The sequence below is a fragment of the Gopherus evgoodei genome, chromosome 2 (assembly GCF_007399415.2).
Source record: "Gopherus evgoodei ecotype Sinaloan lineage chromosome 2, rGopEvg1_v1.p, whole genome shotgun sequence".
Classification (NCBI taxonomy): domain Eukaryota; kingdom Metazoa; phylum Chordata; order Testudines; family Testudinidae; genus Gopherus; species Gopherus evgoodei.
This window is the reverse complement of record NC_044323.1, coordinates 253,860,734-253,884,039: the sequence shown is the minus strand read 5'-3', so window position 1 is coordinate 253,884,039 and position 23,306 is coordinate 253,860,734. Positions and strand designations below refer to the sequence as shown.

General features: G+C 43.5%; 1 protein-coding gene across 2 annotated transcripts in view; it reads right to left on the bottom strand.

The window, feature by feature from the left end:
• Positions 1-23,306, bottom strand: part of ESRP1 (epithelial splicing regulatory protein 1) — a 60,564-nt gene that overhangs the window by 5,289 nt on the left and 31,969 nt on the right. Inside the window, exons 12-13 of one of the 2 annotated variants that reach the window (XM_030549586.1) lie at positions 21,817-22,015; positions 19,520-19,685 (exon numbers count right to left, since the gene is read on the bottom strand). In XM_030549586.1, the coding sequence (XP_030405446.1) occupies positions 19,520-19,685; positions 21,817-22,015 (365 nt within the window). The remainder of the gene's footprint in view (positions 1-19,519; positions 19,686-21,816; positions 22,016-23,306) is intronic. The other variant, XM_030549587.1, reaches the window with a different exon arrangement.

Below are 23,306 nucleotides of genomic sequence, written 5' to 3'. Positions count from 1 at the left end.
TTGCTATGCAGACAGTATTTACATGCCAAAATTAGGTAAATAATACTTGAAAGTTGGGAAACTCTTCATCATGTGGACTTCCTCATGTAGAAATATTTTATTGGGGACCACCTCCCTCTCCCATTGGCAACTCAGCAATTGTTTATGTGGAAAGATTATTAGGAAAGTATTTATTATAATTGCAGCTGTCTTTGAATGTAGTTTAACAGATGGAACCAGGGAGCAGTCAACATCCTTTGATCAACCAGCTTTCCGCAGACCTCCAGGTAATGCTCTGTGGACAATGAGGGAAATTGCTGGTCTACTCAGTTTTGGCACATCAAGTGCCATTTGCATGCACAAATCTGAATTTGGGAGAGGTATACATTTAGCTGCACAAGTTGAAGCCAGACACTTTCTAGATTTTCAGTTCTCCAACTATATGGACCAAACTTCCAAATCTTTTCCTACAACTCTTTCTATGGCTTGAGTTTCTCTTGCCTTAAACAAGCAACTGGTCTCAAATTGTAATCTTAAAGATTTATCTTAAGATAATTAATTTAAAAGATAGTTAACAGGAGCACTCAAGATTTTCCACCTTCAAACTACTCTTCCAAGATTACTAGATCAAGTTAAGAATTTCCTTAACTCCAGAACTATAAGCCAGGCCCTGCATTTTGACCATCATGCCATGCTGAGGAGGGACATTAGTGTTAGCAGCTGAAAGGGAGTAGCCAAGGGCATGAGGTGAACCTAGGGGACTAAAGGGAAAACACAGTAAGACAATGCAACTTTGTCACTTACTGGTTTTTGTTTATTTTGTTTTTCTAATTGAGTAATCTCCTTTTCTATGGCTGGGGTTCCTCTGAATCCTTAACAGAGTTAATGAGATCCTCTCTACTCTGCCAGTTTGGAACTTCAGCTTTGAGACTCCATGAGCTCATTATACTTCCTGCCAAGGAGGACTGGAGACATCTCCCTGATAAGCCATATCAGCCTAGGCAGGGAGAAGAGTCATGGATGAGCAAGGTTTCAGATTTATCCATGAGCAGCACTCCAATGCCCTCACAGCACTCCCAGGCCCTTGTTGGCTTAGGACTGTGGTTTTCAACCTTTTTTCATTTGCAGATCCCTAAAAAATTTTGAATAGAGGTGCAAACCTCATTGGAAATCTTAGATAGTTTGCAGACTGCCAAGGGTCTGTGGACCACAGGTTGAAAACCATTGGCCTAGGAAGTAAGACTTGGAGCAGGAGCTGGAAACAGATTTCCAGTACCACTACTTAAATTATGGTAGCACTTAAAGGCTTTAAATAAGATAAGGGCCCCATTGTGCTAGGCACTAATAAAAAAAGGCCTATGAAGGACTTACAATCTAACTCAACCATCCAGCTCAGCTCAATTATTAATAAACATAGAATATAAAACATTCCATCTTCAACAATCCCCAAAGCTCAAACTACGTACACCATTTAAGGTTACCAAGCTTCCTTAAATTTTGAAAAGTCACCTCCTTGAGAGGGTTCCAAGACCTACAAGTCTACATTTCAGAGGACTAAAGGGTTTTTAACTATCCTTTGGGCTGACACAAGGACAGACTGTTTTGTCGTATCAAAGCACAAAGGCAATGGCTTGCAGTGTTAACTTAAAGTGCAGTGTCTGTAAGCACTCACTACTGAAATGCAGTTCAAATGGTAGGAAAAAAAACATTGTAACAATTTTAAGAATACAAAACTGTATCAACAGTTTGTGGTACACGGTAGTACACCACTTCCAGTTTAGAACAAAGTGAATTTCATGTAGGCATAATGAAATTGTTGAAGTTACCACAAGTGTTCCAGCCAAATGCTAACACCCTACACTCTTACAAAACTTGCCCTAAGATCTTTAAATTACCAGAAGGGAACAGAACTGTATATTTTTCCATTCAAACTGGAACATTTATATCAATATTTCAGAAGATGGACAGTTGACTCGATAAATAGGAAACTGTACAGACTACTTTGAACAGTGATTAAGATGATCCTGTGAAGCATTTTACAATTACTCCAGCTTTGCAAGCAGGCTATTTAACACTTTCAGAATTGGGCCCTACGTTAACCTCTATATTAGTTCACTGTCTAGTTTAGCGTTTTACCTGCAACACAAGATGAAAAGCCATACTAGGCCACCATTTCTTGGTGATTTGCCCTCAATATAGACCAGAAATAATATAACAAATGAATTCTGAAAGCTATTTAGTTCTAGAGGAAGAGCTAGCAATGCTTTTGCAATCAAGCTCTTTCCAATAAATTGTACAACCATCTACCTGGACTTCAATATCTGCCATTTAATCACTGATACCTACACAAAGTTATTCTCCACAACAACTGCCCCTCTTTCTATATTTTTATGACTCTAGCTTACCAGCCCATATTTTGAGATCAGACCAACTGCCTTCTGAAACACTGAAGTCATTAGGAGCTGATGCACCATCCAAATTTGTTACAGACATACATTTTCTAGTTAATGAAATGTCATGGCATATCTAATAGACACTGCATCTCCCATTATTGCTCAGTGCATAACTACTATCCCTCTGTATAAGATAAACAGAACTGGAAAACAAAAAGGGACAGGAATGGACCCAGAGGTACTTCTCTGCTGGTATTGTGGGAATGCTCTGATTTGAATAATTTTTGGAACTCTAGCAGCCTGCCATTGAGGAATGTTTAGGGAAGAGTGAGTATTGCTGGGTGCCTCTCGAAAGGTACATCCAACTGTAATTGGAAAAAGTCTCATTCTCTAGAGACTAAAATATGTCAGTAAGCATGTAACCTGCAGGAGGGTTTTCTAGCCCCAGTTACAGCACTCTCCCCTACCCCCTACAGCTACAGGAGTTTTCTATTAATATATATCAGAAAAACAAAAACGACTGGAGATCATACATTGGAACATGGAATCTTCACTTAACAATACCTGAACTGTATTTCTATAGAAGAGCAGAAGGAAGAGCCATCTTCAAACTGAACCTTGCAAAAACCAATGAGCACAAAATTGTAGAAACTTCTAATAAGTCTACCTTCATGAACACCATGACCAATATCAGTCACAAGTGCTTGTATATTGCCATCACCGCAACATAACATTTAGTGTTATGGTGCAAGATGTTGTGGAAGTTTCAGACTGTTCCAGAACCACAGCACACAAAGTGACAGATCCATCATCTATTTTAAAAACCAAAACCAACCATCTCATGCTAAATGATGTAATTTAGACAGCAGCTGGCATCTTCCTCACAAGTCATTTTTCGCCATTGAATATTCAGAAGTGGGGATTGGTTTCGATGCCTTTTAGATGAACATAAATATGCTTTGCACTTACAGCAACTTTCAAGGATCTCAGCGAGTGTTACAGACTTTACACCTCAAAGTTAGTCCAGGATTAGCTACATTCTAGAGATTAGCAAATTGGCAGAGATTGATTTACCCCTAAGTCTCACAAGAAGTCAGTGGCAAACCTTGGGTCTCTTCTTAAGAACAAGGGCATTCTTCCTCCATGACCAGCTATTGGAAGTACATTTGTTCTTTATCACTAATGCTTTGCTAGTGCGCACACTCTGAGATCAGGGTCTCAACATACTGGCTGCTATATGAACATAAGATAAGGGCTGCAAGACTAGTTTAAGACGTTGATAATCTTCAGAGGCATTTAACTACTATAAAAAGAACAGGAGTACTTGTGGCACCTTAGAGACTAACAAATTTATTTCAGCATAAGCTTTTGTGGGCTGTATGTATAAATATCTTCCGTGTGTTCCATTCTATGCATCCGAAGAAGTGAGCTATAGCCCACGAAAGCTTATGCTGAAATAAACTTGTTAGTCTCTAGGGTGCCACAAGTACTCCTGTTCTTCTTGCAGATACAGACTAACATGGCTGCTACTCTGAAACTTAACTACTATAGTTCACCCTCACTATTGCAGTCCTCAGAAGGGTGAACAAATTTATGAGAAGCATCATGGCTACGATACTCTTTTACATGCTCTGCTTTAACAGGAAATTCTGTGAGGAATTCCAGTTTCCTGCACTACGAGTACCAAGAGCAAACCTGTCTTTTTCAGCTGAAGACACCAATTGTGACAGAAGAAATTTAACAAACTCATGACTTCTACCCCTGCTGACAACTTGTCAGTCTCTGAACATTGGCCTTTCATCACCTAGCATTTGATTTAAAGGAAAAAACTCCAGTAACAAGGAGGCTCTTATCCTCTCTGATGCCAACCACTAGAGAGAGACCTCATGCTGTCCAAAACAGCGCACTAAGCATGCTCATAAATAAGTAACCACAGATCTTGGATGCTTGTGTTATACTAGTCTGAAAAAAAAATCTACGTTTAGAAGCATCATCCAGCTTTTTGAAAGGAATTTATTTTAAACTCAAGAAACAATGTGTTACAAACCACTAGGTATACTTGCTCTTAGTTTGGTCAGTGGCACAAGAATTTACAAGGCAAGAAGCTATTCTTGCTGTGTGAAAAGTGAATTGTGTTTAAAATGTAGGTCTGATTAAGATGAGTGCTTTAAGAAGAACTTTGGCGTTGGAAGATTAGAGCCACTGTTTAAAATGATTAAAAACAGTATTAGAACTCGCTGGGAGAAACTGAGGGGGGAAAAAGTGTGTCTACAGCAGATTTAAATTTATTCATGACAGAGCCCCTACACCAGGTGGTATAAAATTTTTCTGCTTTACCTTTATTTTTATTTTTTTTGGGAAGTGTGGTTTTCCATTGTTCTAGGCACTAGTACACTGAAAAAATTACAGATAAATTCATTGTCCATTCAGGATTAAACCAAACTAACAAGCCATCCCCTTAATCCTATTACTCGCAGTCTTTTGAGAAGAAAGAACAAACAGAGCCAGAGCCTGTTGACTTGCTGTCAGGCCAAGCTGTTGAGATATAGAAAATGTTTCCTAGAGAGTTAATTACACCCCAGATAGCTTATTTTCCCTCTTAACACTTGATTAGACACTAAAACCTTGTCTACACTACAGTTTTGTCAACAAAACAGTGGAGGTGTACATGCAACAATGCTCCTCCCACTGATTTAACTGTCCTTCTACACAGACATAATAAAATCTCCTCAATGAGTGGCACAAAGTTAGAGTGACAGTCACTTAGACACTGCACTTGCTTACGTTGCCCTAAAGTGGCCTCCAGGAGATGTCCCACAATACCCACCATGACTGCTCTGATAAGCAGTTTCTATTCCGCTGCCCTGAAGCCAGGTACACAGGCATGCACCCCTCCCCTTTAAAGCCCCAGACATTTTTTAAATTCCACTTCCTGTTTCCTCAGCACGGACAGCTCACATCTCCCCAGCTGACCATCCTGGCTCTCGGCAGCAAACGGGCTCCCATGTGGAGTACCCCAGAGTTGCTGAATCCGGTGAGTCTGTAGGCAGAGGAAGCTGTGCAGTTGCAGCTCTGATTCAGCCACAGGAACGTTGCTCGTGGCATAGAAGGTGCATGAAAGGGACACAAAGCAGTGCTGTGCTAAGATCAAATACCAGAAGGCAATGGAGGCCAACCATATCTCAGTTGTGGCGTGGAAAACATGCCGCTTCTACAAGAAACTGCATCCCATCCTTGGTGGCAACTCCACCTCCACCACCAAGAGCTCTGTGGCTATTTCGGAGGGGACTGGTGGCAGCGACCAGTGGAGTCAACACTGAGGATGAAGTGGTGGACGAGGAGGTTGATTTGGAGGAAGATGTGGGACAGGCAACAGGCTTGTCTGGTTGTATGGAGAGCCAGGACATCTTTTTCACTCCGGAGGGATCTAGCCAGTCCCAACCAGTTCAGGTCTGGTGTGCCTCAAGGAGAAGAGGGACGCTCCCACAAGTACTCATCTTTCTTTGAAAGAGCACAGTTACATAAGGCACAGGTGTCCTTTATTTTGTTACATGATGCACATGGGAGAAGGGATTGAAATTAACAACACTAGATACTGTTTGCATCTGCTTTGCATTACCTTTTGCAGCTACGCAGTGGGAGTCCTGTGGAAAAGTTGGGTAATACACACCAAAATCTCCCAGGAATCTTCCACAGAGATCTCTAGGAAGCTTTCCTGTAGATACTCTGCAATCCTCTGCTGAAGGTTCCTTGGCAGAGCTGCTTTGTTTCTTCTCCCATTGTAGGAAACTTTGCAGTGACAACTGGCAACACTTCTGGAGGAACAAATGCAGCACATAGGCGAGCAGCATACAGACTCGTTTTGAAGGTGCACGTATACAGGAGATGCACCCTCACATCTTTGGTTACCCTCAGTAGTGTGCGACTCAGCTTTGATTGCCCTTGCCAGTGGAAAATGGTGCCACTTTTCAGAATAGTGTCCGTAGGCACTTGTACGGATCCCCTTCTGAAGCCACTCCGACCCTGTCTTGTCTTGCACGCTCTTTCCCCCCCCAGGCCAAATTCACCATGTTTAATGTTCTGGCTGCGCTGAATGTTTGCCAAGTGAGAAAGAGGTGTATGTAACTTATGATTCACTACTGAGTGAACACACAATACTGACTGTATATTGTTTCTCTTGCTTCTGCCCTTGACGGCCAGCTCCTACACACTGGCAGAGCACCTCCATCAGATAAGTAGGTGAATAAGTAGGAGGAACAAGGAGGACATGTTTTGGGAATTGCTGCAATCGTCAGATCAGGCAGATAGTGAGTGAAGACCATGGAGAGAGAAACTACAAATTGATAGCCAACACAGAAGACAGGGTCAGGAGTGGATAATAAAGCTCATGGAGGATCAAACAGAGATGCTGATGTCCCTGACTGCACTGCAGGCAGAACACATGCATGCTCAACCCTCACCTGCAGTCCATAGAGAACTACATTCCATGCCCTCCTCAAACTCCACCCACACATTCACTGCCCATCACAATACCCTTTCACTCCTCCCCAGGGACATTTTCCATAACAGCTGGACTTGCACGCAGCTGTGAGATCCTCACTTCAACGAGTGCTGCTTATTGTCATGTCGCTGCAGCCAAGGGTGCTACAGGAGTTCGCGGATGTGATTGCAGAGCCATTAGCTCTGAAAATTCATGGCGATCGGGGGAGGTCCCGGATGACTGGAAAAAGACTAATGCAGTGCACATCTTTAAAAAAGGGAAGGAGGAGGATCCGGGGAACTACAGGCCAGTCAGCCTCACCTCAGTCCCTGGAAAAATCATGGAGCAGGTCCTCAAGGAATCAATTCTGAAGCACTTAGAAGAGAGTGATCAGGAACAGTCAGCATGGATTCACCAAGGGCAAGTCATGCCTGACTAACCTAATTGCCTTCTATGAGGAGATAACTGGCTCTGTGGAGGAGGAGAAAGCAGTGGATGTGTTATTCCTTGACTTTAGCAAAGCTTTTGATACAGTCTCCCACAGTATTCTTGCCAGCAAGTTAAAGAAGTATGGGCTGGATGAATGGACTATAAGGTAGATAGAAAGCTGGCTAGATCATCGGGCTCAACAGGTAGTGATCAATGGCTCCATGGCTAGTTGGCAGCTGATATCAAGCAGAGTGCCCCAAGGGTCAGTCCTGGAGCCAGTTTTGTTCAGTATCTTCATTAATGATCTAGTGGATGGTGTTTACTGCATCCTCAGCAAGTTTGTAGATGACACGAAACTGGGAGGAGTGGTAGGGATAGGATACAGAGGGACCTAGACAAATTAGAGGACTGGGCCAAAAGAAATCTGATGGGGTTCAGCAAGGACAAGTGCAGAGTCCTGCACTTAGGATGGAAGAATCCCATGCACTGCTACAGAAAAGGACCTAGGGGTTACAGTGAACGAAAAGCTGGATATGAGTCATTGTGCCCTTGTTGCCAAGAAGGCAAACGGCATTTTGGGCTGTATAAGTAGGGGCATTGCCAGCAGATTGAGGGACATGATCATTCTCCTCTATTCAGCATTGGTGAGGCCTCATCTGCAGTACTGTGTCCAGTTTTGCACCTCACACTATAAGAAGGAAGTGGAAAAATTGGGGAGTCCAGCGGAGGGCAACAAAAATTATCAGGGGGCTGGAGCACATGACTTATGAGGAGAGGCTGAGGGAACTGGGATTGTTTAGTCTGCAGAAGAGTAGAATGAGGGGGGATTTGATAGCTGCTTTCAACTACCTGAAAGGGGGTTTCAAAGAGGATGGATCTAGACTGTTCTCAGTGGTACCAGATGACAGAACAAGGAGTAATGATCTCAAGTTGCAGTGGGGAAGGTTTAGGTTGGATATTAGGAAAAACTTTTTCACTAGGAGGGTGGTGAAGCACTGGAATGGGTTACCTAGGGAGGCGGTGAAATCTCCTTCCTTAGAGGTTTTTAAGATCAGGCTTGGTAGAGCCCTGGCTGGGATGATTTAGTTGGGGATTGGTCCTGCTTTGAGCAGGGGATTGGATTAGATGACCTCGAGGTCCCTTCCAACCTTAACATTCCATGATTCTATGTTCCTGTAAGAAATGTGAATCTGTTTAATAAAAATTTAGACTCACAAAGACAGTGATTCTTTATTTGTGACTTATAGAGTGTGGTTGCAACAGAAATTCAAATACTGTGGCAATCGCTACATTTGCAGAGTACAGTTAATAAGCAGGAATCATTACAAGAGTTACTGAAGGTAGCAAGCAACCAATGCTGGGCTCAATTCATTACAGAAAGACACATTCCTGGTGCTCATTATCAAAATGATGCTTCCAAGCCTTCCTGATGTGGATAGCACCCGTTGTGCTTCTCTAATTGTCCTGAATCTGGCTGCTCAAAATCAGCTGCCAGGTGATCCACCTCAACCTTCCACCCCTGGTGAAACTTTTCCCCCTTCACAAATGTTATGCAGAACACATCAGGCTGCTATGACCATGGCAATATTTTCCTTACTGCAGCCTAACAGAGGCAGTGCCAACAATGCTTTAATCTGCCAAATGCACATTCTGTGGTCATTCTGCACCTGCTGAGTCTGTTGAAGTACTCCTTGCTGCTGTCAACGTTTCCAGTGAGAGGTTTCATGAGCCATAGGAGTAAAGGGTAGGCTGGGTCTCCCAGGTCACTTCAGGCATTTCCACATCTTCTGGTCTGGGAAGAAAGTCCCTGAATGCAGCTTTCTATACAGACTAGTAGCCCTGAAGATATGTGCATCATGCACCTTCACTGACCACCCCGCACTGATGTCAGTGAAATGACTCCAGTCTGAAATACCATAGAGAGGTTGCCTTCTCTGTTGATATACTTCGTCGCAAGATGGTCTGGGGCCAAAATTGGGATGTGGGCGCCATCTATCGCCCCACCGCAGTTAAGGAATCCCATTGCCACAAAGTCATCCACATTACCCAGAGACACAGTCCTTTATAGCAGGAGATGATTAATGGCCCTGTATACTTGCATCACTGCGATTCTCACAGTGGACTTCACAACTCCAGAGTCATTTGCAACTGACCAATAGCAGTCTAAAATTGCCAGCTTCCACACTGTGATCACCTCTCACTTTTCCACCCTTAAAGCTGCTCTCATTTTGGTGTTCTTGTGCCACAAGGCAGGGGCAAGCTCCACACACAGTTCAAGGAAGGCAGTTTTGCACATACAAAAGTTCTGCAGCCACTGCTCATCATCCCATACCTGCATCACAATTCAATTCCACCACTCGCTGCTTGTTTCCCAAACTCACTAGTGACAGTCCACTGTGTGCAGCTCTCTGTGAATGACATCAATTTGAATTGTTTCTTTCAATGGCACACAGCAGGGCAGGCAGTATAGATTCCTGTTCAGATTCGCAGCTCATGAAATGCTGTATGATCAGCCATGCTGTGTTCATAATGCTTATCACAAGACTGGTGAGCAGTGCAGGATCCATGCTTTCAGGTAGAGAGGGCAGGTGCAAAGAGCACAGGCACAGCTGAAAAAAAGGGCAAGAAATGCAGTTGGAAGCCCTTGGAATTATGGAACAGAGAAAACTGAGTCATGGAGGCAGTGATCCTTCCCCATGATGCACTGCAATCCATCCCCAGAACTCCTAATGGGAGAAGGTGATGATTTGCATAGTGGGATAGCTATCCATGATGCTCAAGCACCAACTGTGGATGCATTCTGCTGACACAAGGTGTGTTGTGTGAACATGCACAAGCGATGTAATTACAGCAGTTTATGATCAATGTAACAAGTCGACTCAATTCTCACATTATTTTCTTATATATCACACACACACACACACTCCTGTACATAGACAAGCTTTTTTATTATTAAAAACTATAGCACTACTACAGGGGTCAGCAACCTTTGGCACGTAGGCCATCAGGGTATTCCGCTGACGGGCCGTGAGACATTTTGTTTACATTGACCGTCCACAGGCACAGCTCCCTTTGGCTCCCAATGGCTGCAGTTCGCCATTTCCAGCAAATGGAAGCTACCGGGGGCATTCCTGCAGATGGTCAACGTAAACAAAATGTCTCGCAGCCTGCCAACAAATTACCCTGATGGGCTGCATGCCAAAGGCTGCCGACCCCGGCACTAGTACATTGAAAGCAAGACAGTTGAAACAAACAAACAGTCTCCCTCAGGGGCTTGTGATAAGCACAAGAAAACCTGGAGGGGTGGGGCAGTATAGAGAATTGAAAAAGAAAAAGAAAAAAAAAGGAGTAGAGCACTATGTCAACGGCGGAATCAGACATTATAGAAATCCTTGACCTTGTCAAAACAAGCTGTTGAACCTTTTGGTAGTAGGTCAAAGAGGCTTTCCTTATTTCCATAAATGCTCACTTATTAGATTTATTGGCCAATGTTTGGTCATTAGCTACTGACTCCTTATTGCTTTTCCATGTACATGCATTTAAATATACAATTTAGTACTGAGGAGACCCACTCCTTCCCCTTGCACTTACTTCACATTTGCTGCATTATTTTTAGTTCCAGAAAACATCATTAAAAAGATAGATTAAGGTTACTCAAGGACAAAAAAAAGATAAAAAAAAGAGTACTTCCTTATCCCATCATTTACAAAACCCAAGGGAGTAAGTCTTACACTACTCACATAAATGCCTCTTTCCATATGATAGTTTCTGTTAGGGCACTACTTAAATATCTTCTCATATTTAGGAGAAGTCTTAATTTATTTAATAAAAATGTGTGTGGCTTGTTTAGTTGCAATAAAAAACTATCAAATGGAAAAAGTCAGCTGATTTATTAAGTAAGTAGAATTTTGAGATAAAGTAGTTACACTTGATGTTCTTTGGAATACTATCACATTTAATTTCCTAGGAATAGTGTACAACTGTCAATTAAAGATAACTTTATGGGCGTATTTGGACTTGCTTCGGAGGCTGATCAATACATGAAATTGTTGTGTATCTACAGGCCCTGGTCCTGAGCAGCTTGCAGTAGGACTCCTGCACCTACATAGAACCCCTTGACTGCAGTGTAGGGGCTCTGCATAGGTAGACCCTTATGCCTGTATGAATTGTTTTACAGGGTCATAGTTCTTGTTTTTTTCCAGAAGTATTGTTTGTTGTGTATGTATTATGGACTCAAAGAAAGAATAGTAAGTTAAGTGAGAATTCAGGTTGCATATCTTATTGAGAAGGATTGTTTGTTTTATGTGGCCTGTGCTTAGCTATTCATTTCCTTGCTTTTACATTAAGTGGTTGAGTTTGGTAAGTGACATGATAGGCAAGTGTAGCAAACTTAACTAATTTTAAGATGGTTTAGTTTCGGAATTTTACATTTTTTTTCCAGCGCAGATAAATGCGAGCTGTACATCCTGGTTCAGTAAAATGTAATCCATCTGTGCTAAGGTGTCTACCTCACACAGGACTGGAAGGGGTTAAGATGGGCAGGTGGGCCAATTAACTCCACAGGCTGCACCTGGAAGAGGAACAGGGAATTGATTGGAAGCAGGCTCATCTGAAGGGTTTTATATAAGCCAGGAGGCTGGCAATAAAAGGGGAAAACAGCAAGATAAGACAGTGCAGGCCTTGGCTGCTGACTGGAGGACCCCTGAGCTAGAACCCAGAGTAGAGGGTGTGGCCAGGTTCCTGTACCAGCCACTGGGGACATGGCAGTGGACTACCACCTAGTCCAATTTGTTCTGGAAAGATTTTGTTACCTCCCCGGAAGTGGAAATCACATAGTGACCCCAGCCGGATGGCTGAGTCACAAAGAGGAAGCTTTGGTTCTTGGAGTGAGAGGGATCTGCAGGACGAGAGTACGACAGCATAGACCCTGCATTGGGGAGAGCTAATCCCCAGGACAGCCAGGAGGAGGCACCAGCAGCAAGTGCACCCATGGCATCGTCTTGTCAAAGTTATTCATTTAGAGTAATGAGCAGTGCTTCTGGGCTCTCTCAGCTCCTGCACAGCCCAACCTATACTTCAGGTTTTTGGTGATGAACACCTCTATTAGCCACCACTCTGGGGTGGATGGTACCCTCAACATCTTCTAGGAAACAGCATCTCTTGGGGCCTAGCCTGGAATCCTTACCCAGAGACTCCACATGGAACTCTGAAAGCACAGTTAAGCAAGGCAATGTTTCCCTCCCCACTGAAATAATTTCCCTGTAGATTCACATGGTTGTGATGGTCACTACTCCCCCATATAATACCCTCTGAACACAACACAGGGGAAAGTTAGTTCCAATGGCTTCCATGAACTGCTTCTAGAAAGTTTCAGGGATAATGCTCGCATCAAGAATGGGGTTGCCTATGATTTATCTCAAAGAGAGAGAGCTATTTGGCAACTTTTTTAAATTGCTGAATAGAACTTGGATAATTTGACTCACAAGAAACGAAGATTGTGTAAAAAGTGATGGGAAAGGACTCTTGGGTTTGTGGTCCACTATTGGTATCAACATTGTTTAACCCCCTCCTGTAAGTTTCCACTAGAACATATGGTACTAGAATGCACTTCAATTATTGGAGGCTAGGGATGAAGGGAGTGCAACACCGTTTGTTTAGTACAGACAGAAATTAAAAGCCATTTAATGAGAACTTTCTGTTAGATATTTTTAGGGAGGTTGACTGTTTCGGCAGGATATGTTGTTAAAGTTTGCCCTGGGCTTCCAGCAAACAGCGGATATGCACAGCATGTCTCAGAAAGGATACTTTATGCTGTAAAAGATTGTATGGATGGCTTTGGAGCTCCAACAGTAGATCACCTAAAGAGGTTTAGGTTATCCATCCGATATTCCACTTACTAAGGCCACATCTACTCTACAAACTTTGGTTGATGCAAGTTATGTGGCATAAAGCTTCCACAGTTCATATATTCCTCATGCACATGCATACTTAGCTCCTTATATTGGCACTGCAGGTACTCACCAGGAGTGCTTGTGTCGATGCACAGTGCAGTGCACCATGGGTAGGTATCCCAGTGTACAATCCACCACCATCCAGCACACTGTCTTTTGGGGAAGTTTCGGCAATGCCTGGTGAGGCAGAGATGAATTGCACATGCGGGACAGGGAACAAGGAGTCAACTTCTCAGCATTTCAGCATGTAACTATAATTTTTGCACCTAAAAAACAAAAAAATTCACATGGCCCTCCTTACTGTCCATCTCTGACAGAAGCACAGAGCCTGCACAGTTCTGCACTATGGTCATAAGTGTTGCAAGCACAGAACGCACGTTCCTCCAATATTTGCAGAGTTGTAAGAAGAACTGAATCAGTGGGAAATATGATAATTTATTGGAGGACAGACTGCTGAGAGACATACTGCGAATCAATTCTAAGGTTGTTGGTGGTGTTCAGAGCAGCTGCAGATGGTGGAGTGTCGCTTCTGGGCCTGAGAAATGAGCACTGACTGTAGGATGCCATCATAATGCAGGCTTGGGATGACAAGCTGTGGCTGCAGAACTTCCAGATGTGCAAGGCCATATTTCTGGATCTGTGTGCTGAGCTTGCCTCAGCCCTCCAGTGCAAGGGCACCAAAATGAGAGCTGAATTGACAAGGGAATAGTGAGTGGAAATCGCACTGTGGAAACTTGCGGAGCTGGATTGCTACCAATCAGTGGGAAATCATTCTGGCGATGCAAAATCCACTGTGGGCCCCACTGTCATACAAGTGTTCAGGGTCATTCATCGCCTCCTGTGATACAGGACTGACTCTGAGCAATGTGCAAAATGTAGTGGATGGATTTATAGCAATGGAGTTCCCAAACTGCTGTGGAGCAATAGATGGCATGTGTATCTGTATTTTGGCACCAGGACACCTTGCCACAGAGAGCAGAAAAGACTATTTCCTTAATTATGAAGTGTTGATGGATCACCAGGGATGCTTCAACATCATCAGGGTTTGCTGGTCAGATGTACATGGCGGTGTGGCAGGTGCACTCCTAGGCTAAGCAGATCCTTGCGTGGGAGCAGGTCTGGGGGAGGGGTGGCTAGAATCCATCTGCTCTGGATGGAGAAAGTACTCTAGGATCCTCTCTGAGGCCCCAAGGGTCAGTCCTGGGACTGGCTTTGTTCAATATCTTCATTAATGATCTGGAGGATGGTGTGGACTGTGCTCTCAGCAAGTTCGCAGATGACCCTAGACTGGGAGGAGTGGTAGATATGCTGCAGGGTAGGAATAGGATACAGAGGCATCTAGACAAATTAGGCCAAAAGAAATCTGATGAGGTTCAACAAGGACAAGTGCAGAGTCCTGCATTTAGGATAGAAGAATCCCATGCACTGCTACAAACTAAGGACCGAATGGCTAGGAAGCAGTTCTGCAGAAAAAGACCTAGGAGTTACAGTGGACGAGAAGCTGGATATGAGTCAACAGTGTGCCCTTGTTGCCAAGAAGGCTAATGGCATTTTGGGCTGTATAAGTAGGGGCATTGCCAGCAGATTGAGGGACATGATCATTCTCCTCTATTCAGCATTGGTGAGGCCTCATCTGCAGTACTGTGTCCAGTTTTGCACCTCACACTATAAGAAGGAAGTGGAAAAATTGGGGAGTCCAGCGGAGGGCAACAAAAATTATCAGGGGGCTGGAGCACATGACTTATGAGGAGAGGCTGAGGGAACTGGGATTGTTTAGTCTGCAGAAGAGTAGAATGAGGGGGGATTTGATAGCTGCTTTCAACTACCTGAAAGGGGGTTTCAAAGAGGATGGATCTAGACTGTTCTCAGTGGTACCAGATGACAGAACAAGGAGTAATGATCTCAAGTTGCAGTGGGGGAGGTTTAGGTTGGATATTAGGAAAAACTTTTTCACTAGGAGGGTGGTGAAGCACTGGAATGGGTTACCTAGGGAGGTGGTGGAATCTCCTTCCTTAGAGGTTTTTAAGGTCAGGCTTGGCAAAGCCCTGGCTGGGATGATTTAGTTCGGGATTGGTCCTGCTTTGAGCAAGGGTGGACTAGATGACCTCCTGAAGTCCCTTCCAACCCTGATATTCTATGATTCTAAGGTGCATGATACAGATGCTCCCTGACTTACACAAGCGTTCTGTTCCGGAAAGCCTTATGTAAGTTGAATTTTGTGCAAGTTGGGAACATATACCCGACAATTATGCAAAAAAAAAATAATAAAAATAAAAAAAAAAGCTTACAGAACTTTTTCTGTAAGTGCGGATTGGCATAAATTGGGTTTGTGTAACCCTGGCGAGCATTTGTACTTGAATCTTTAAGAACACAGGGCTGTTCAGAAAGCTACAAGGAGGGACTTTCCCACCTGCTGGATAACCATTACCAACATCGAAATACTAATAGCAATCCTGGAGGACACCCAATCTAGCTGTTCTCCTGGCTCATGAAGCTGTACACCAGCTAGCTTGACAGCACCAAGGAAAGGGTCAACCACTGGCTCAGCAGGTGCAGAATGACAGCTGAATGAGCTTTTGATAGATTCAACAATGCCAGTGTCACTTCATCCACAAGATTGAACCTGAACCTAAAAACAAACAAAACAAAACCAAAAAAACACACAACCCCTCCCCGCCTGAATAGTTATAGCTGCCTGCTGTGTCCCACATAATATCTGTAAAGCAAAAGGGGGAATATTTGCTGCTGAGTGGAAAGTGGAGTGACTGTCTGCCGAGTTTCAACAGCTAGACACAAGGGCTATTAGAAAACGTCAGGCCTGAGCTATATGGCTAAGAGGCTTTGAAAGAGCACTTTAACAGCAAGACACAGTAATGCATTGTGGTGGATTGTGCTCTAACTGGTTCTGCTGTTTTGGGGTCTGTTAGGAACTGTGTGTTGCATGGTGTACATCTGTGAATATAACACTGTCAATGCACCTATTAATTTTGAAGCGTTTGCTGTACATGTAGGATTATCACATTGTGTCACTAATCCTATGTGCTGTCACACTGCACAGCAAGAAGTGGGTCCTTTCAGAACTGCTAAGTTCTCTGCAGTGTATGTTGTGAACTAATAAAGATGAATTACTTTTAGAAATAGAATTTTATTCAGTAACAAAGTCACTCCAAGAAGTCTGTGCAATTTAAAAGCAAATATATTAAAAACTTAAATTAATGGAACAAAACTTAAGTGGAAAGAACATTCATGCCCATTTTACCTACACATACAGCAACCATGGCTGCCTCAGATCAGTGTATGAGAAGTGTAGTTGTCCTTAATGTTCTTCAGGGTGAAGTAGTAGGAGTCGGGATGCGGCTCCCTGATACTATGTGGTATGTTGAGCGGGGTGTGTAGGGAGATGATGTGGTAACAGAGTTCTTCATGAACTGCAAAGAGAGGCGAGCCCATGACTGTTGAACCTGTAGATCCACAAGCGAGTCTTCGGCGTCTGTTTGCTGCCAAAGAAGCCCCGTCATGTCCTGGTGCATCTGATTCTGTTTTTCCTTTGGAGATTCCTGGGCCTTTCTACAGGCTACGTGCAGTGTTCATCTGATGCAACACTGGCTTGTAGGATCTTGCTGACTGTGTCATCCTGAGTCCTCTTCTTTCTCCTTATCTGGCTTAGATGGTCCATAGTTGTGGCGGTGGAACCCCTGAAGGCTGAAACAGCAGCAACTGCAGATAAAACACACAGAGGTACCATTGTCAGTATAGTCACAGTGGAAAGTGAAAGTTAAGAGTCAGAAGTCCCTTCCCCTGCTCCCCTAAAATTTTACACCAGACATGCTTATTGGCACTTCTGCTACAGAGTGCTCGTGTGCAGTACCACTCACAGCACCAGCACTGGTGAGTGTCACCCACCAGCAGTGAGGGAAATGAAGAGGGAATTGCTCAGTTGCATGAAGCTATGCATAAAGGGCAATGGCACTGAATGCTGGCACCATTGACCACAGATGCTGAAGGTTTTATCTGGCTCTCTCTCTCTCTCTCCTGAGGGTAACAAAGGAACAGAGCACTGCTGGTGTCCTGAAGCCTCCCGGATCGGTATGCTGCTAGCCTGTGTACTGCAGTGGCAGTTGCCAAAGTTATTACTGTATGCAGTGTAGTTGTAGCTATGTCAGTCCCAAGATATTAACGAGACAAGGTGGGTGAAGTAAGCTCTTATTGGATCACCTTCTCTTGGTGAGAGAGAAGCTTTTGAGCCACACAGAAATGTACTCAAGGCATCACTTTCCCAGACCTGAAGAAGAGCTCTGTGTGGCTTGAAAGTTTGTCTCTCTCACCAACAGAAGTTGGACCAATAAAAGATATTACCTCACGCATCTTGTGAGAAAGTTATTATTGACTGGCATGGGAAAGTGTCCGTATTGCAGAGGAAGAAATAAGGCTGCCATCCCTAGAAACATTCTGGAGAGGGTTGCAGAGTACCTTCCATGAAAGTTTCATGAAGATCACTCAGGAGGATTCAAGGGACATCCCTGTGTACATTAACAAATTGTTCCACATGGCCCCCCACTATCCTTCCTCTAGAGGGGAATGAAAAGCAGATAACACCACCTCTTCTACTACAAGTAAATTAATGAAGAGTCAACAGCTGTGTCCTGGTAAGTTGAGGGTGCCATCATTATAATGGGAAATACATTTACACACTTACCCCAGGTTGCTTCCCCGCATCAGGCTCGCTTGTGCTCAACTGTCGGGACTGACTGGACTGCAGTGGAGTCTCGAACAGGTTCTGGTTCACCTTGTAGCTGGACCTCCCACTCTCACATCCCCCATCCTCCTCCACCTCTTCCTTGCCAGAGGCCTGAGACTTGGGCTTCTTGGTGGTATCCACAATGGTCTGTGGAGTGGTGGTGGGGTCTCCGCCAAGTACACCATTCAGCTCTTTGTAAAGGCTGTACATTTGCAGCTCCACACTAGATAGACTGTTGGCCTTGCTAGCCTTCTGATAGCTTGACGCAGTTCGTTTGCTTTATATGGCACTGGTGCCAGTCCCTGTCATACCTCTTGGCCTGCATCTCCCATGCATTCTGCTCAGATATCCACCTTTCTTTGGCAGGTCTGTAGCTATGCCTAAACAGCCTCTTCTCCTCACTGGCCCAGGAGATCCAATATCTCCAGTCTACTCCATCCTGCAGTGCCTCTGGAGCATGTAGCCTGCATGGTCAGCTGGGCAGTTGCACACAACAGATTGCTGCTAGATGTGCTTGCCAAACTGGATAATCAGGAAAAGCCATTTAAACAAATGTATGAGGCTTTAAAGGGAAGGGAGGCCATTCGGTTTCTGTGACCGCTGGGCATTTACCATTGTGAGCAGAGCTATCAGCATCAGGCATTGTGGGACAGCTGCTGGAGGACTGTTAGGGTTGACATATGCAACAGCGTTTACCTTCATGCTGCATCAATCTCAGTATATCGACCCCGGCTCAATGGGGAACAGTGTCACTGTGTCTCTCTAATGTGGTGCTTATATCAGTGGGAGACAAGTTTAAATGTAGACACATGCACAACTAGGTTGACGCAAGATGGCTTACATTACACTACAAAGTTAAGTCAAACTGGGCCTCACATACAATCTCGACAGTATGAAGTACTTTGCATTCTAATCAGAACGAACCATTACTTTGTGATTGTGAAGTATACATTAAACCTACTATACCCCTCCCACAAGTGTTTGTTTCCTTTAAACCAGGAAAAGTTAAAGGTCCTCAGAGGAGAGAAATGGGGGATGGAGAGGGGAAAAGAACAGTAGTCAGTCAACTTGCACTGAAACACGTGGAAATATTTACATTTATATAGCACCTTTCCCCATCAAAGTTTACAAAATCCTTTAACTGTACAGAGACACTGAAAAGCAGTTACCGCGAGGGCAGAAGGCATCAGTTAGAACACTACAAAACAAGTTGAGGGAAAGAAGAGACAAAAAAGCCCCTTAAAAAAAAAAAAAAAAAAAAAGGACAATTCCCATGGAGAGGCAACAACAAGTGTGCTTCTAAGTCACTTGGTCACTTTTCAAAAGCCACACGCTTTTCAAGTGACCGATATTTTACAGACATTAAAATTTGCCACCTGAGACGTTCTAAAACTGGAACCCCACCAGTGGATTCTGAAATAATTACCCTGATCAAATGCTAAGCAGGCTATTCTCTATAGCACAAGCCTTCACCACGGCAGCTAATACTCTTTTGAGAGCTTCAAGCATTTGCTGTAAAAGGACTTTTGTTCCTGTCTCATTGCTTTACCTGGGATAGTACGTGTAATTCATGAAGAGCTGGGTGCCAGCTGGATAGTATGCTGTGGAGGGCTGCAGCGTTCGTGGATTCAACAGCATGGAGGGCTGATAAAGGGCAGCTTCTGTTGGAATAACTGCTGCAGGAGCTGGAAGTGAGTAGGATGGAGGAGAAAGACCTAGAAGAACCGAAGGAAGATAGATTAACATGGTTCACCAAATTCCAGTATATTCAGCAAGACAGCCTTGAAGTAGATCTAGGGTCTTTCCGATCTGGAAAAAACTTGCTCCCATTTTCATGAAGTTATCTGTGTAGAAATCACACAGAAGCCACCTCTTGCTCTCAAGGTTATTGTAGGGAGCCACATGATAAAGTGGTCTCCTTAACCACAGAGTACAGGACACATAGTAACAGGCACAAAATTGCAGCAAGGAAAATTTAGATTAAACACCAGGAAAAACTTTAACTGTCAGCGCGGTTAAACACTTGGACAAAACGCCTAAGGAGGGTGTGGAATCTCAGTCAGTGAGGTTAAGAACAGGTTAGATAAACACCTATCAGGGATGGTCCAAGTAATATTTAGTCCTGTCTCAGTGCAGGGGATTCTACTAGATGACCTACCAAAGTCTCTTCCTGCCTTAAATTTCTAGGATTCTATGATTTGTGGGAACAAATTCTTTTTCCAAAGAGATGAGTTGGTTTACTGGTCTAGTTTCAGTTATCAGTTAAATCTCCTCTTTTCAAAAGACAAGAGCAAAGCTTGTCAATATCCAAGATTGCATTATACAGGGCATTCCTACAATTTAGAGATCTCCATCCTCAACAGGCCCATTGTATTATTTCTTGGTACTTCCCATCATGTCACTACTTCATTTAACAGGATAATGCAAATTCAAAAAACAAAAAAAAGGGTGTTTCTACAAGTTGCACACATACAAGAACTAGGAGGGTGGGATCAGACTATTCCCCAAAGCCTTTGAGAGTAGTGTCTTTCTCCTTCTTCCACCACCATATTCTGATTAATCTAGACAGATTAGGAAGGGCAAAACTGATCACACTTTTTTTTTTCTTCTCCTTTTAAAGGGACCAGCAGTTGTGAAGAGACCATCTGATGACTCAACTCCTCACTTCCCGCATCACAAGCAGACATGGAGACATAGCCTGTTGGAACTTTTAGTCATCTCTGCTCATAGCTGTAAGAAGGTGAAACTCAGAAATCCAAAAAACGTTTTCATTATTTCAGCAGAGTTGGTTAGCCTGCTCTGGGAACCTTCACAAAAGAAGTCTCTGAACAAAAAAAATCAGAGTACACTTGCCCCATATCTAGGGAAAAGTGACCTGTCTATCCCTCACTCCCATTCAGGCCTTTGCCTTTCTGCTGACAAGGGGATCAATTATGATGGTGGTATTTCTCTGATGCAAGTATTTGTTCACTAGAAAGCAGACTGGAATCAACTCTCTCTGAGCTACCAAGGAGCCACCAGGTAAACAAACAGCATTGGTCATAACCAGCCTGGCTGGATTTAGAATATTCCATTTCTTCTGCATAAACAGGAGGATCCTACCTCAATTATCCTGCCATTTGTGATCTTTGAAGCGAAGTATTGTTTTCCCATGGGTTCAAAGCCATATTACTTTAAAACATATGTCAGCCCCTGAGCCTTTAAAGTATTTTCTCTCAAATATTAGATTAGATCCCATTTTCCCAAATGACTCATACCCAATAAGGAGCACAGCTTGAAGCAAAGTCTTGCTTTCTGATCATCAGACATTTGGGTAGCTTAGCTGCATGTCTAAATACATATTTCATTCATACACCAGCAACCTTAACTCCATGCATTCTGGATGTCCAGGGAAGAGTCCAGGGGTTAGTAGCTGTTCAACAGGTAGAATATTTGTGTTTAGACTTGGGAAAAAAGAATTACCAGAGGTTGCAAGAATTAGCCTTTAAAAGAAAGGGAGCGGCATGGAGTCCACACACACAGTGATAAACTAATTCATATTAAAATTTTTATTGGGCTCTAGGTGGCAAAGTTTCCTTTCAGAGTCATTGCTTGTCCAGAGCAAGTTAAGTTGCAGAAAACAAGTTTGTCAGTGGAAAAGAGTATAATTTGAAAGTAATTCTTCTTCAGTAATAGTAATCCACAACCAAAAGAAAAATGATCACAGGCTACTGATGATTTCAGATTGAAAAGCCTTGCAATTCCACCCTCATTTAATGTATCTTACAAAGAACCGGGAAGAGAAAGAAGCTCCAACACCTACCAGCACACAGCATAGAGTAGCACCAAGAACCATGCAAAACTTACATGGTAACTTACATGGTGGTGGGGACAAGCCATTTCGATTTAAAGTGCCCCCCATTAATACAAAGTTCATCTCCTCTGCAGAACACTGAAAGACTTCAATGTATCTGTCCTTCATGGTCTTCTTATGACACTTCTGTGCAGCCAAAAAAGCTCGGTCTGCAGATTTCATCTGGATAAAGGCATCTCCTGATGGACGGCCCTGAAAAACCAAGAAAAGGAACAAGAGCAAATCTATAGTTCCAATGTAAATACTCATGTGGTACCAAAACAGGAGTCACTTGCAATATTAGAGCAGCAAAGAATCCTGTGGCACCTTATAGACTAACAGACGTTTTGGAGCATGAGCTTTCATGGGTGAATACCCACTTCGTCAGATGCATGCAGTGTTACCAGCATCTTTTACAAAGACTATTTGACCATTACCACCCCAACTCCTGTACCAAATCAATGGTTCTGATGCACTTAAATTCTCACTACTGCCTGGGCCCATGGTCTGCCCACTGTATAGTACATCAGTGTTTGTCAGCCTTCTACTATCATTTGTTTTGAATATTTAAGTAAAGCTGTTAACTATAGTACAGCTTGCCTATTTTTATGGCTCAGAATAGAGAGAATAAAAATGCCACACGTTAGCTCCAAGTATAGCTTTGGTAAAAAAATAAAAGTTTAGAAAACCTCTTATCCCAGTATTAGCTTGAATGGAAAAAAAGGCTTATGTTGCTTGGGAAGGGATTTAAGCTGAACCCCGCAAAAGCCACTCTTATACCAAAATAAGAGTGCCCACGTGGGGAGGACGGTGCAACATGGGATGGTTTATAGTTGTAAAATTATTGGTTTAAATGCATGCCCTAGGTTACACTGGAAGAAAACAAAAAACCACCACCACCAAAACACTTTCCAGAGTAGATAAGGCCTAAGAACTTTAGTCCTCTGTTCAGAGAGCACATTTCCTTCTATAAAGAGGAACAGTGTCCTGGAGACAAAAAGCAATGACAACAGCAAAGGCGTGACTGTATTCAAGTTTGTAAGCCACTGATTAATTTCAGTGCTTAGCTTGACCATTTAAAAGCTAACATTATTTCACAAGGCCCCCATACAATTCAGGCATGACAAAATCTTTACCCTCTCAGATATGCACTGTGGCAGCAGTTTTGAATGAAGCCTTTACTCTATTAGAGAAAAGAGGTGGGTGAGGTAATATCTTTTGTTGGACCAACTTCTGTCTCTAATATCCTGGGACCAAAAAGGCTCCAACACTGCAAAAAAAACCTTCAATCTACATCAGGGGTTGGCAACCTCAGGCCTACGGCTTGCCAGGGTAAGCACCCGGGCGGGCCAGGCCAGTTTGTTTATCTGCCGTGTCGGCAGGTTCGGCCTACTGTGGCTCCCACTGGCCGCGGTTCGCCACTCCAGGCCAATGTGGGCTGCAGGAATGGCGGCCAGCACATCCCTTGCACATGCCACTTCCCGCTGCCCCCATTGGCCTGGGA